Source organism: Dendronephthya gigantea, unplaced genomic scaffold, assembly GCF_004324835.1.
Source record: "Dendronephthya gigantea isolate DGI-Jeju-01 unplaced genomic scaffold, DenGig_1.0 000104F, whole genome shotgun sequence".
In the NCBI taxonomy this organism is placed as follows: Eukaryota; Metazoa; Cnidaria; class Anthozoa; order Malacalcyonacea; family Nephtheidae; genus Dendronephthya; species Dendronephthya gigantea.
Window position 1 is genome coordinate 53,316 of NW_021163114.1, and position 15,437 is coordinate 68,752.

At 36.5% G+C, this 15,437-nt stretch overlaps 1 protein-coding gene across 1 annotated transcript in view; it reads right to left on the reverse strand.

Annotated features, from left to right (window-relative positions):
• LOC114534646 (neurogenic locus notch homolog protein 2-like) overlaps positions 1 to 15,437 on the reverse strand; it is a 34,397-nt gene that overhangs the window by 3,115 nt on the left and 15,845 nt on the right. The window contains exons 7-16 of the mRNA XM_028556116.1: positions 15,060 to 15,317; positions 13,663 to 13,777; positions 12,690 to 13,183; positions 11,283 to 11,412; positions 10,321 to 10,446; positions 9,876 to 10,007; positions 7,705 to 7,830; positions 1,290 to 1,415; positions 675 to 1,199; positions 265 to 383 (exon numbers count right to left, since the gene is read on the reverse strand). Coding sequence (XP_028411917.1) covers positions 265 to 383; positions 675 to 1,199; positions 1,290 to 1,415; positions 7,705 to 7,830; positions 9,876 to 10,007; positions 10,321 to 10,446; positions 11,283 to 11,412; positions 12,690 to 13,183; positions 13,663 to 13,777; positions 15,060 to 15,317 — 2,151 coding nt within the window. The remainder of the gene's footprint in view (positions 1 to 264; positions 384 to 674; positions 1,200 to 1,289; positions 1,416 to 7,704; positions 7,831 to 9,875; positions 10,008 to 10,320; positions 10,447 to 11,282; positions 11,413 to 12,689; positions 13,184 to 13,662; positions 13,778 to 15,059; positions 15,318 to 15,437) is intronic.

The following is a 15,437-nucleotide window of genomic DNA, read 5'->3' on the forward strand; positions in this document are numbered from 1 at the left end:
TTCAAATGAATAGATAGAATATTTATGAATAGATATTTCGTTGTTTACCTTGTAGTTTGGTTTTTCTTTGACAAGTGGTATATAATAAGAAACTTATTTACTGAGAACTCAAAAAACATTATGTTTTGTGGACCCTCGACCATTCATATTTCGCTCGGCTTCGCCTCGTGAAATATCGACAGGTCTCGAGTCCACAAAACATAATGTTTCCTTCGTTCGCTGTAAATATGTGGTAATTAATTCAGTGATACAATGTGTAACTACCTCTGTTGTTAATTGCGAAACAAGTTTCCTGTACACTTTAGTTGTATTGATGGTTAATTCTTCACTCCATTTTAAATTTTTCAAAGTCATCCTAGACTCCACGTATATATTTTCTCCACCTAATTGCCAAAAAAACAAATACGTGATCGATTTGCAGAAAGGGTGAATTATTATACCCGAAAAGCAGAATCCGAATCTGGTCTGCTAAAAAGGATACTGTTTATTAGACATAAATTAACAGATATAGTGAGTGATTTTAGCTACAACTAATTTTACCATTTCCATGTCACTTTCAATTAAACAAGCGGATTAAAGAAACAATATATGGTTGGTATACAACGCCAGCCAATACTATTCAAGTTTCGAAGCTTTAACGACCTTAATTTGGAAATATCAATGCTCAGCTATACCTTTTATAATTTTCAGTTCACACGATTTCCCATCTCCTTCAAATAGTGGTGGACACTTTTCACAAGTAAATCCCTCAGAATTCAATGCAGATGAACATTTGAGCCCTGGAAAACAGGGCTGTTCCCCGCAAGGATTTGGACGGCTTTCGCATTGTCTACCTGTATATGGTTCCTCACAATGACAAATATAGTCAGATTTCTTAACTGGGTAAGTGATATGCGGCCTTATGTAACATTTACCATTGTTCTCACATGGGCATGCCATTCCTATAATTTCTAGAATAAAGAAATTCCGGCCACCCTTTTTATCTTCAACTCGTATATGAACGGTCACATTGTTATTAAGACGGAATATTGTTAGCAACCCTAATTCAGTGATTTGAGCATTAGCTGTAGTGAAGTTTAGCGTTAAAACAAAAGAGATATCCTCGCCCTCGGGATCCTGTGCTTCGATCTGAATCTTGAAGTCCGTATTCAAGATCCCATAGACCAAACGTGGAGTTGTTATCACAGGGAATTTATTTTCTATAGAAATTAATTTAGAAATTAATTTGAAAAATATTCTAAATTCTTTACCATAAAAAAAGCAAACTTGTAAAATGCGATTGAAATTACCAGTACAATTGATTTTTCCATCGCCGAAGAATCCATTATCGCAATGACAAGCATACGATCCAATCTTATTGGTGCATACACCGTTCTCATGACATACAAAGGGTGATTGAATACATTCGTCTATATCTGAAACGGATAAAACAAACTTCTAGCATGTGCACTCCTAGCGATACATGCACGAAAGAAAGAAATGAAACAGTAAACTATATAAAAAGGAATTCCATTGCTGCCATCCATTAAGCCTGGTTCACATATGACTGTGGCATGCCTGCGAAGTATGTCTGCGGTGCTCTTAAGGCATATGAGAACACTCAGCGCCGGTTTATCGCCGGTGTCTCAGGCAGGCACAAGAGTTGCCGGCGGTATGCCGGGAGAGTTGACTCGAGTTCAACTTTCCAGGCAGGTCGGCGGCAAAGCGACGGTGTACGTAGCACATTTTTATTATTTTTATATATGTGAACACGCTTCCGACACACCGCCGGTGTGCCTGTAGAAGTCTTTCCCACAATACACTTGTGCCTTATCTAAATTTAGTACATGACAGGATCGAATGGCTTGTTGTTGGGGGTGACGCCGAGCTACCGGCGGTGGAGAATTATTATGGATGCACAATTTTCCTGCGGTGCGTCACAGGCTTACCCCAGGCATATGTGAACCAGGCTTTACCACGCAGAAAGATGGGTAATTAGCTATAACCAGATAACCTTGAATTCAGAAATTAATTGGACGCTGTAAAAGTTTTAACCGCGTAACAATGTGATCTAAACACGCCTAAAAATGCTCAAGTTGATGCAAGTTGATATAAACAGGATGGAGCAATGTTGTGCTGCCCACATTGTTCCGAGTTGTTATCAATATTGAACATTATTATATGGCACGTGGTTTCGTGACTAAAATGGCGTGCGCTGATTAGTTCTTTGCCGGTCTGGAATCCCCCAGTATTAGACCGTTGCCGTAGTAACGGTTCAACTCTCATATTTGTGAACAAATTAAAAATTCTTTTTGACACGAAAAATATCGACGGAGAATGGACGAAGAAGTGCATTATTTGGTACATGTGAATAATATATTTACTCATCTTTGATTTTTGTTTATATTACTGTATCATTCTTATTTAACGAGTAAAAAACAAAGTTTTCGAAGCCACTTCAGTGCTTGCTTGGCGACTGGCTGGCGAAAGAGCCGGCAAGAATGCTGCAGCGCATAGTATAAATAAATAAAGTAAATACTGTATGCCATATAATAAATCCCTTATTAACCAAATACGTTCGGTCCGTACGGGAAAAATATCAGACCTCGGTCTTTTATGTACGGACCTCGCTATCGCTCGGTCCATACTGTCAAGACCTCGGTCTAATATTTTTCTAGTACGAACCTCAAATTCGGTTAATAAGTGGTATGTATTGTTACACCCGATTCAGTTTCAACAATATTGTTCAATCAATGTTGATAACAACTCTCAACAATGTTAGCAGCAAGACATTGATCCATCCTTTTTATATCAACTTGCATCACTTGAGCGTTTTTAGGCGTGCAGAATGATTTATTGTATTTATTTTTAAACTATGTAAATGAAGCAATCTGATTGGCTGAGCCCACTGTCAGATGCATCCGGCCTGCTGTGAAAATGAAATGTAAACAAGACGGCAAAACTAAAGCCACGCACGGCTAAAATGTGTGAAAACCTTTCTGGAAAAGGCTAAGAGACTGTTAAAAATAAAAACATACCCGAAAAACTTCTTAATTTGGATTCTCAATAAAGTCAAGGTTAAAAAATAAACACGTTATTTACCGGCAGCTTCGGTCCAAATGCAAAAAACTGTGCCCTCGGTCTCAAAAACAGAGAGCTTTAGCAATAGACAGATTTAGATAGAGGACGGGAACGTCAAGAGTACGTCAAAATATTGCGTGAGGTCTGGTTCGAGGACGTCGCCGTGTTGTTGACAAAAAGAGATTTAGATTTTTATATAGGACGTCAAGAGTACGTGGAATATTTTTTTGGTTTGGAAAATGCATCTTTATTACCGAACACTTGTGTGAATAAATCTATTTCAAGTAAAGGATGATGAACAAAAGGTTTACCATAACAGAGTTTTTAAAATATATAATGAAAGCTATATATGTATGTTACGAACTATTGCGTATCTACGGATTGTCAATGAAACTGAATATAATATATAAAAACTAAACATTTACCAAAAAATATTTATTTTTATTTCCATGTTACCTTTAAGATTGTTCCCAAAGGTGTTTTTAAAATAAAATTTTAGTCGTTAAATAGCGTAATGCTCTCGTGATATTTGCTGTATTTGTTTTTTTATCAACGGTTCATGACAACTTGGACATTAGTTTGGACAAAATGAGTTTGCAATCTGTTCGTGATGCTTTAGTTTTTACGCGAGCTCAACGATATATATCTGATGCTGAATTTGTTTTATTGTACGATTACAACTGGTCAAAACCGCTATTCCCTTATTGGAAATTCGAGTCTTTTAATGTTGATGCTTGGGATGACGAGGAATGCAGGACTGAATTACGGTTTGCCAAGAAAGACCTACCTTTACTGAAGCAGCTGTTGGGAATTCCTGAAAAAATCACATGTCAACAAGGCACAACATGCTCTGGGGAAGAAGGTCTGTTTATTTTGTTGAAACGATTTGCCTATCCATGCAGATACACCGATATGGTAAGCCGGTTTGGGAGGAATCCAACAGAATTGTGTCTGATCTACAACAAAGTGTTAGACTTGGTGTATGAGCAGCATCATCACCGCCTAGAGAGCTGGAATCAGCCTTTTTTGTCTCCAGAAAAGCTTCAAAGTTATGCTGATGCGATTCATAACAAGGGTGCCCCACTTGACAATTGTTTTGGCTTTGTGGATGGGACTGTTCGCCAAATTGCACGACCAAAGTACCATCAACGAACTATGTACAATGGTCACAAAAGGGTGCATGCAATAAAATTTCAAAGTGTAGTTGTGCCAAACGGTCTGATTGCAAACCTTGCTGGACCCTTCGAAGGTAAACGACATGATAGCACTATCTTACATGAATCAGGTCTTTTAACAAGCCTGGAACAGGTTGCCTTCTACAATAACCAACCCCTCTGCATATATGGTGACCCTGCCTACCCCTTGAGAGTCCATCTACAAGCACCATTTAGAGATAGGGAGCTAACACCCGAGATGATTGAATTCAACCGAGAGATGAGTCAGGTGCGAATCTCTGTGGAGTGGATGTTTGGAAACATTACTAAATATTTTAGATTTGTTGACTTCAAAGCACTCATGAAGTTACATTTGAGTCCAGTTGGAAAGATTTACTGTGTTGCTGCATTGTTACAGAATGCTCACACATGTTTGTATGAGAACCTTGTTTCTCATTTTTTTGGTCTTCAACCACCATCAGTTCATGAATATTTCTGGCAATGAGTTGTGACCTAATCTATAGTTTGTTTACATGAGTTATGCCAACTAGCCAATTGCCTATATTTTTATATACTTTTATATACTATATGTATATATATATTTTATATACTTTTATATACTATATATATATATTTTTATATACTAGCCAATTGCCTATATTTTTATATGCATTTTGTCAAGAAAAATCAAATAATTTATTTAATATTGTTCAAATTGTTAATACACAATGTAATTGTAAATAAATTTTGTAACATAAAAATTTATAAATATTTTTTATCTTCTTAGGATATAATAAAGTTATAAAATGTCTGTTAATCAATGACACAAAGTACCATGCATGCCTGTTCTTAATTTATTTTTTAAGCATGTTTGCCAACATTTGTGTTTGCTGCTGCTGCTGCATTAAAGCCAACATTTGCTGTTGTAAAAAACCAAATTCTTGCTGGTGCTGTTGTTGTTGTTTTTGTTGCATTTGTAATTGCTGTTGTAGATGTTGCTCAGATAGCTTCATTTGCATGCTGAACTGTTGCTGACTCTGTTGCATTACCTGCAAAAGTTCCAAATGTTGGTTCATTTGCATCTCCACATGCTCCCGTTTTTCTGCCTGCTTTAACTCTCTCTCTTCTTTTTCCAATTCCACCCTCTGCTGCAACCACTCCATCATGTCTCCAGATCTTCTTCTCCTCTGAGGTGGACCACTCTCACTTGTCATTCCAACCCTTTTCTTTGTTTCCCCCAACCTCTCCATTGCTCGTTCCCTCATCTCCAATGCCTGCTCTCGTTCATTCTCGATCCTCTGACTTCTTGCTGCACACTCTGTTTCCATCTGCCGATCGGTCTCGTCCTCAATATTGATTAGTTCTTCCATCAGTTTTTCATACTCCGTCATTTCTTCACCACCTTCCCCTGTAGCTCGCTCTTCTTTAGCCATTTGGGCGCGATATTTCTTTGCCGCCAAACTGTAGCGCTCTCTGACCCCCCTCAAAGTGACTGCCTGACCCAAAGTACTGACATTATCAGCTACACTTTGCCACCCCAGACCACGTTCTCTTGACCTTTGCTTATGTGTCAGAACACCTAGAGCTGCCACTTCCTTCAAAAGTATTAGGTCTTTGTCTTTTGACCACACCATGCTGGACCTAAAAAATATTTTACACTTTCAACTGAAATTTTCATTTATTACTTAAGCAGTAGTGAGCAAACTATGGGCGATATTGCTGAATAAATAACCAACACTTGGGGCACAGTGGGAGCTAAGTGCATTGGCATATTAAGCTGTATGTATATTGAATAAAATTTATTAAATTGTGCAGAGCTTTGATGTGTGTACAATACCTCTTGTTTGGGCAATCCTTCTTGTCTTCCATAGAGCAAATGGCACTTACTCAAAATAATGCTGAAAAAAAGACAAACGAAATTAGGAAATGTTGTGTCAAGAGTGAACAAATTATACTCTGCCTGTATGAATATACGTGAAAACGTAAACAATCTTTTTGAAAATCATGTTAAATGTTGAACAAAACCATGAAACGTCAACTGTTTTAAAACCACAAAGTCCACAATTCACAAACGATGAACATTATTAGTTATTGATGATTGTAAATGCGTGTATCTTTAAAACCATTCTGATGGATCTATAGTCCTGGGTAAAAAGTGTTTATCTCGATTCTCGATCTACTAAAAACACTGTGAATAAAATTACGCAAAATGTGCATAATTTTGTATGCTAATTAGTACATAATATTCAAAATAATGATAAAATAGTTGCTACCGCAAATTATTTTAAAATCATTTGTGTACGTACCTTTTTGATGCAAAAAAACCCCCAAAAAACCCGACGTCCTAAACACAACGTGAAAATTTGATTTTGGCGTCCTGAAACCTGACGAGACGACGTCGTCAACAAAACAACGCCAAATTTTCGCGCCATATTACGCGATCTTACGTACTCTTGACGTTCCCGTCCTCAATCTAAATCTGTTTAATGACTACGAGAACGACTACGAGTACGAGATTCGTCATTCTCGCGCGTTGTTTGCTTACGCCATCAGCCAAAACTCGTAGTCGTTGGGCGTTTGAGTACGAAGTTTATCAAAAAACTCGTACTCAAAAGCTCGACGACTACGAGTTTTGACTGATGGTGTAAGCAAACAACGCGCGAGATCTAGAATGACGAATCTCGTACTCGTAGTCGTACTCGTAGCCATTGCTAAAGCTCCCTTATATCCCTGGGCGTCCTCGGCCTACGGCCCCAGGCCATTTTTCGAAACCTCAGGCGCAGTTTCTTTGCATCCGGACCTCGCAGCCGGTAGATATCATATTTTATTATTTATTGAAAATGAGTCAAGAGTTTTGATAGGCCAGCAGCTGTTGGCAAAATCGTCATATCCGCTCGCCAGCTGCCCAAATTTGGACAGTGACGTCACTTCGTCGGATATGAAAAAAATTATTGCACGTTTGACGTCACTTCGTCAGATATGAAAAAAATTATTGCACAGTATGACGTCACGCTAATTTATGCGGCTTGTGCCAAAACCTAAAAGCGGGAAAATACGAATGATAATTTATTTGTGTGAAAATTTCGAAGCGCAATTTCAAACGCTTATTTATGTGAATTGAAATAAATTTGTTTGATTTGATGTGTTTATGTTCAGTTGCGACCTTGAAATCTGACAACAGTATTAAGAATTATTCTTTTATCGTCTGATTGGTTTATTCATAATTCGGAACACTGCTATTGTTGTTCAATTTTCAGCAGCTTGCGTCTCCTTGTCTACAACGCAAGCGTTTAGTCTAAGCCCAAAATTTTTGCAAATAAATAATAAAACAATTATTGAATTCGGTTCTCGCAGGATATGAGGAATTATCAAGGCCTCGGTTTGTGTTATCCGCCTCAGCCTTCGGCTTCGGCAGATAACACAAACCTCGGCCTTAATAATTCCTCATATCCTGCTCAACCTCATTCAATAATTGTTTAATATATCTTACCTGAACAGTTACTTTGACCGTCCCCAGTAAAGCCTCTTAAGCATTCACACGAGTAACTTCCAACATTATTAGTACAATTTGCATTATGATCACAAATATTTGGAGTCTCCACGCATTCGTTGATATCTAAATGTATATATGGAATTTTAAAATCGATTGTTTATATAATATGCTTAATTCTATTTCACATTGTTTATGATACAAAAAGGCCTTTCATTTCGAGACTTCCCAATATTCCATCCACGGAAATTGCAGTTCAATACAACGTTACTGCTCTCACGGCCTAATTTTTCGACTGACAAGATTTCCTTATAGGTTACAGTTGTTATATATTATATACTAGAAATACATGCATGCAGCAACCCCTCGCCTCGGTTAAACGAAATTAGTTAAACGTAGAGATGGTAACATGATTGTTAGAAAATTAATGTGGGTTGGGGGTTTTGAAGGGTACATGGTATGTGAGAAATTGAAATTTGAGAAAAGTATGGAAATAATTTTCTGCGCGTGGAAACACTGTTGTCATAGCAACTCGCAACGGCCGTATATTTTTTTAAGAATCAAAGTTTAGCCACAGGTAGCCCGCTATTGGATTTGCTTTTAGTTAAATATTAAAATACAATCTATGCAAAACGACATGAAGTGTCGCCTTCTTTTATTCACTGCTGACATATTATCGCAGGCGCCAATTCATGCAGTGCAGTGTAACCTTTATGTACATATTAATATAAGGTTGGCAACTCTTTGTCGTATTTTCACATTTACGAATTACATACACAAACTTACACATGAAAATACTCGTACTTAAACACAAAAATATACACAAAAAGCTAAATCTATGTGGGAACTGACTCTCCTAAAACATTTCCGAAACATTTGTTTGTCTTTAAAGCCATTGCAAATATGTGAAATTTAGGAAAATACAAACACTTTTTGGTTGAATTTTTTGAAAAGCCGTCGGGATCCCATCACCCTGCCCTACGTCACAGCAAACACGCAATATGATTGGCTGGTTGAGTCCAGTTAAACAAATTTCAAAATTCAAAACTAAGCACCGAGTACTTATGAACCGAGGAAAAAAGATTAAACATGCTATCGGACAAAAGCAAATCGTTGAACAAAAGGACAGAACTGTTTAGTCAATGGCGACATAGATATAGTTTTAAGGTTTGTAATGTTATAGCATGGATAATAAAATCACTGGATAGGAAACTATATATAGTCACGTGGGGTGCTTAGGAACATTTTGATTGGTCGAAACGCGTTTTTGATGTTTTGAAAATAGCTGAAACCTTGTTGAAAAATCTGATGTCACGGATGGCGAATATTTACGTAAGTAGCATTGATTTCCTTATGTTTTTGACTGAGATTTTTTCAAATTTTCACCTTTTTTTGGTTTGTGTCTTTTAACTATCCATGGTTATAGGCACGCAAACACGCACGTAAAACGCTCGCGTAATCAATCAAAAACGCGTCCGCGTAAACCGTTGTAATATCGCCTGAGAATCGTACAAAAACTAGTACGTGAAGTACAGTGTTGCGATGAAATACAATTTTATGATTATATTTTGTTGATTTGTTTGTGTTTTTGCTCTACTATTTACTTGTATTGAGCACTCTGGTTTACTACGCACAAATCTAAGATTATAATTATATATATAATTTATATCACCTTAAATACACAAATTCGATGTATTCATGTTGGTCATATTATCTCTTAAAGCCATGGCAACGCTATAGACCTCTTCGGTAGTTACGTCACAACATTATCGTTTTATATTTAGAACCACTTTAAATGAGATGGATTTCAAGTTTTACTCTCACGAGCCACGTGCAAAGATGCAAAACATCCTTCTTCAACACTTGCATGAAAAAGGTTTTTTATTTTGACCACCGCGAGCCTCGTTCCCCATTATTGCTTACTTCTATACTTATTAGTCAAAATGAAAAATTATTTTCATGCACGGGTTGTAGAAGGATGTTTTGCATCTTTGCACATAGCTTGTGAGAGTAAAACTTGAAATCCATCTCATTTAAGGGTGTACAGTAATCATGTTTGTTACAGCTATAGTTGGTTATCCGAAATATAGAAAATTGAATGTCAGCACCATAACGCGTTGCCGAAATATGTAGGGTGAAATATCTTTTTAAAATAGTAATATTATTTTTACCTGAGCAGTTCCGTTGACCATCTTCTTTATACCCTGGAATGCATTTACAGGAAAAACTTCCAGCAGTATTGGAACATTGAGAATTAGGATGACAAATATTCGGTGTTTCGAATTCTTTGCACTCATTTACATCTATGAATGAAAACAGCTCTATTACATGCATGAATGCCTTTTTTTTAATTTTCATTCTTCGGAAATTATTCTCTATATAATATAAAATTATTTCTAGTGCACAAAAAAAATTATTGCATGCTAGGACAGCTAGGTATTGGTAATACCGGGAAATATTAGGTCAAGGTAAGTGCGTGCATGATATCAGGGAGTCGCATATATATAAGAGTTGCCGAGGCCTCGTTAATTTCTCATATCAAAAACACATAGATTTAATATAAATTGCGAAACCGCATTGAAAAATAATAAAACTTACCAAAAATTTTTATATTACCTGTGCAATTTTTATTCCCATCTCCAGTGAACCCATGCCTACATTGACATGCGAATGAACCATTCTTGTTCACACAATTTGCGTCTTGGTGACATATTTCTGGATTTTTAACACATGGATCGATTTCTGAAAATGGCAGTGAATTGTAGCAAAAAAGCGTCTTCTTATTCTATCATTGCATGCATAGCCATATATTATTATTATTATTATATTTAACCAGGATACCTACATCACCTTATAGTGTTTTTCAGTTTTTCATACATACAATGTATACAGTCGTTATCATTAATTTTGTCCGTGTCAATATACATACAAATATATAAACATGGGTTATTTCGTTCATTTTTCTCTTGTTCTTTATTATTATCAATATTGTTCCCCTAACTGTGGCATTTTAAGAAGTTTTCGAGACAGAGCCACAGAGGTCGAACGATTTCCCATAAATTTAACATATGCACAATCACGTGATCGATATTTACCTATTTATATATACTTCCAAGTGACAGCCTTAATGCTAACGACTCTTTTTGTGGACCAAAGATGGCAAAGAGAGGCTAACAATGATGGAATGTTCTGAGAAATTGCGAGAAATTGAGATGAAGTTGTATGTGTCGAACGAAAAGTTTGAAACGTTTTGTGAATCAGGTTCGTATTCTAATATGTCAAATCTCCCGTAGCGGGATCCCGCCTAGGCGGGATGGAAGAGTTATCATATAAACACTCATTAGTGTTTGTATTACAAGCGGGATCTCGGAAACGGTCCCGTCCCGGCTAGGCGAGATATATACAGGCCCTAATGCAAATTCCCATCATTCTTTCCGCGCCCTTAGAGTTTAATGTTTGAGGTTTTTCAAGCTAGGGCAACCTTTAGAAGTATTAGAATAAAAAGGCATATAGAAGGACAGCATTAGAACAGTCTAAATAAAAAAGAATAATGATAATTTTTAAAAATTTTCGCATACCTCCGTTCACTTTCGTGCAGAATTCTCCACTTCCTGTATATCCACTGGGACAGGGTCCACATTTGAAGGCGGCTATCATATCTGTGCACGATACACCAAGAAAACAAGGATTCGACGCACATTCATTCAGCTTAGTTTAAAAATGGGAAAAGTTAGTTTATATTACTTTAATGCGAGTTGATAAAACCCCTACATTAATGTACAATTTTTTATTCCGCCCGCTGTGAAAAAAGAGAAAAACAACATAACGGGTTGAAGGTGTGAAAACCTAAAAATTATTTAGGCAAATAGAATGTAGAAAAATCGAAAAACTAAATATTTCCGATTTTCCCATCTTCAATATGTGGTTTCACAGAATTTATACTTTTTAAAGTTTATTCAGTAAATTTGTTGTATTTTTTTGACTGTTGTTCCTAATAAAGTCAATAAACTGAAGTTTAAAAAATAGAGACCAAATTTACCGCCATCTTTGGTACGGTTGCAAAAAGGAATTCATGAGTCCTCGAGGCCGTCTGAGGACGTTGGGTACAGTTTATCGCATCCGCGGACCTCACAGCCAGTAAATGCCATAATTTATTATTTTACAAATCAGCAGCGGGCGGAATCCTAGCCTTTCCTGCAATCTAATTGGCTGTAGCAGCGGGCAGAGTTTTTCGATATCTCACCACAGTCCGGAATCCTATATTTCATACTCGAGCGAAAGTGTTTTGTTTTGTTTTTCTCAGTAAAGATTTATTGGAAAATTTTGACCCTTTTACTTTGAAATATGTGGATAAATTGAAGTGAATTTTAGTAAATTAAACAAAATAGCTGTTTATAACTAGGTTTTGATTGTTTATGTTTTTGTCGCCATTGCTCAGTCTGACTACAAAATGATAATAGCTACGACCGAACGCCAATTTTTGTAGAAAAATAGATACGTTATTTACCGTTTTCGATTTTACCGTTTGGTTATTTACCGGTTATATTTTCCCTCGGTGTTTTCAACGGGCAAAACCACGCTCAACACCGTAGAGATTTTCGTAATATTTGTATTATTGCTTAGATTACATGGAATATATGGTGAATAAAGAACTTAACACATTACAAATAAAGATGATAATACCTGAAGAGTTGGTCTCTACGGCTTGAAACAGCACTTCATTTCATGCATAAGCAATGCTCAATGCAAAACTGAATCTATTTGTTCTTATCCTAATATTTTATAACTGTCCCGAATCAAATTACTAATTAACACCTTTCCTATTGCGAGCAAATCAAGTTGAATCAAAATATCATGAAGATAAATTAAATATGACATAACAAATATAATTAATAAAGATGTAAAGTTCTGTCCGAAAGTGGACTGTCCGAAACACTCGGGGAAATATATTTCTATCCTGACCTTTTAGCCGGTAAATAACATACCTCATTTTGGCAAAGATCACCAGTATATCCGGCAAAACAGGAGCAGGAAAATCCAGGCTGCTCGTTGATACATCTTCCATTAGAACAAGGTTGAGACACAACGCATTCATTGACATCGATCTCGCACAGATTGCCCGTGTATTCAGCAGGACATGAACACCTGAACTTTCCAGCTCCATCAAGAAAACGATAGTCAGGTTTACATTCTCCTGAATTTTTACAAGGACATTCTTTTATAATGACCGAAACATTGAGGATAGAGTACGCGCCACATTCGTCTGTCACATTGAATCTGAATACTGTGGAGTCCTTTGTGTCCTTAGACCAAGAAAATAATCCATTTTTAGTCAAAGATGCTTGAAACGTTTCTTTGCTTACAAAGCTGAATGACACTGTTCGATTTTCTGGATCTTTCGCGTTTAATTGAACACGGAGTTCCTTTCCTCTAAATTTGTAAAATGTTCGCAACGTTGTGAAGATTGGCCGACCGTTGTCTATAATTCAGAAATAAAAATATTGATTAATTACGCTCATTTCCAGATCCGATAACGTGCTATAATCTACGATTTACATGCACGCCACACATAGAAAGTTATTATTTCTCTGGCGAATCGAAATTTAGACGTAATTGATATTGTACTATTGAAATACGTTTCGTAAGCTACAGTAGTTTATAATAATCAATTATCTAACTTCCAATCATTGCGCAGTATTTTGGTCATATGCATGTATATATACATCTGTAATTCTCCATAAAGGTATTATATAATTACTAATTCACATAATCAAATATTAACTTATACAACTTATCTTAATTAGTATTCAAAACTTTGTTACACGCATCCCCTAATATGCATAAAGCTTATTCATTCCACAAGCTCGTAAAAATACGAGCGGCCGATGGAATTTACAAACCTGGGATTTACAAACGAAAATCTGTTCCTTTCCCTTCCAATAGTCCGGCGTCTCTTACCTTCGCGTTTCTTCCACGAATTTTGTGACAACTCCGGAATGCATTGTTGGCACCAGTCACTTGGATTACTGTCGTTTTTAGCAAAACAATGACCAGATATCAAACAGGCGTCCGTCTAGATGAAAAAATAAATACGATGGAAATTTTCTCCAAGTCAGATGTATTTTTCCTAACATAATAGTACTTTTCTATGTAAAATGTAAAACCAATTTACTGTTAAATAAATAGTTTATCATGGCAACCATTATTTTTTCAAAAACAATTAAACATGGTGAGGCATTTCAAAAACATTCATAATATACGGGTCATTTTACTATTTATACTGCATTCCGACTATTATATGTTATTTCTTATTCATTAAAAAGGTTGATTGCACGGAAATATTAATTAGAATTTTGCGCGCGACTGCTTCCGGATTGCTTCCAGATCGGGTCAAATTTATTATAATAAATTTGAAAGATAATGAGCGGTGCATAGAATAAAACGGACTCGACGTAGGAATTTTGATAACTTATCAACAGGATATATACAGGTTCATATAATATTGCGTCGGTTCGAACTAAAATATGATAAGCAGACAAACTATAGTAACCTACCACATAAAATTAATACGAGTATAATTGACATAAATGAGTTATATACTGATTACAACAGATTCTTAATCATGCATGGAATAAAACGCAAACTATTAGTCCTTTTGTCAGTGAAACATTTAGCGCAACAATTGCTAACTGAAACAACGTATTATCTATGTACTCACTTTGGTTTGCAGACGCACCAACTTTAACTATCATACGCGTATATATATAGCTTTGATCGAGGACTGGAGGTAGAATAAAGATATAATTTTTTTTTCTAATAATGTGAATAGAACTGAGTACTTTGCTTTCTTACAAGCGTCCACATTCGAAACTCAACGTAGAATGAATAACCTAAGCAAGGTAGGCTGTGTGTCAGGTAGAATGAACGGGTTTTCGAAAACATAGCAACCGTGATGTGTTTTTGTGACGGACATAGCGTGGCTAGGCCAGGCAACTGCATCGCGCATTTGCTAACCAAATTTACGCAGTTGACGTAAATCTTCGCGCTGAAACGGAAAATAACAACTTGTTTCTGCCAGAAGGTCTTTTACAATAACAACTTGAACGATCTTCCGTTTCGAAACCAACACTAACTGCTTAACCTCTGTCGTATTATTGGGCGGGTTTAAAATACAGCCACGATGAAAAAATTATTTGTGCACATGTTTTGAAAAAGTCAACCAAGATGGCGGCAATTGCAAACCACCAATAATGAAAACGGGGACTTCGTTTTCTCAATCGTTTGCCGATCTACTCGAAATGTTTTTTCAACAATGAAAACATATTAATTATCTACTAAATTAAATATTTACCCACCCTGAGTTTACATCCAGTGGTTGTATTGCATTCCTGGCATACAGAGTCGTACGTGATAAATGAAACAGATTGTTCAGAGACGTTTATACGATTATTGGAAACCCCAATTTTCAATCCAGCTGCAGTGACACCTTCGTTGCCATAGTCTCCCACATTTACAGGGGACTCGGGAAGGAAGCATTTAACTTCAGTTAGATCTACCAGAAGACCCGGATAAAGTGAAATGGACTCATCAGGGGTCCACATTGACGTAATAACCTGTGAAAAAAAGTCGATAAATGACGTTTCAACAAGCGATTGCGCAAAAAAATCTGGTAGTGTACCTATAATATACAGTCATGCCATATTCACATGCACATGCATGATTGTCGCGTTTCG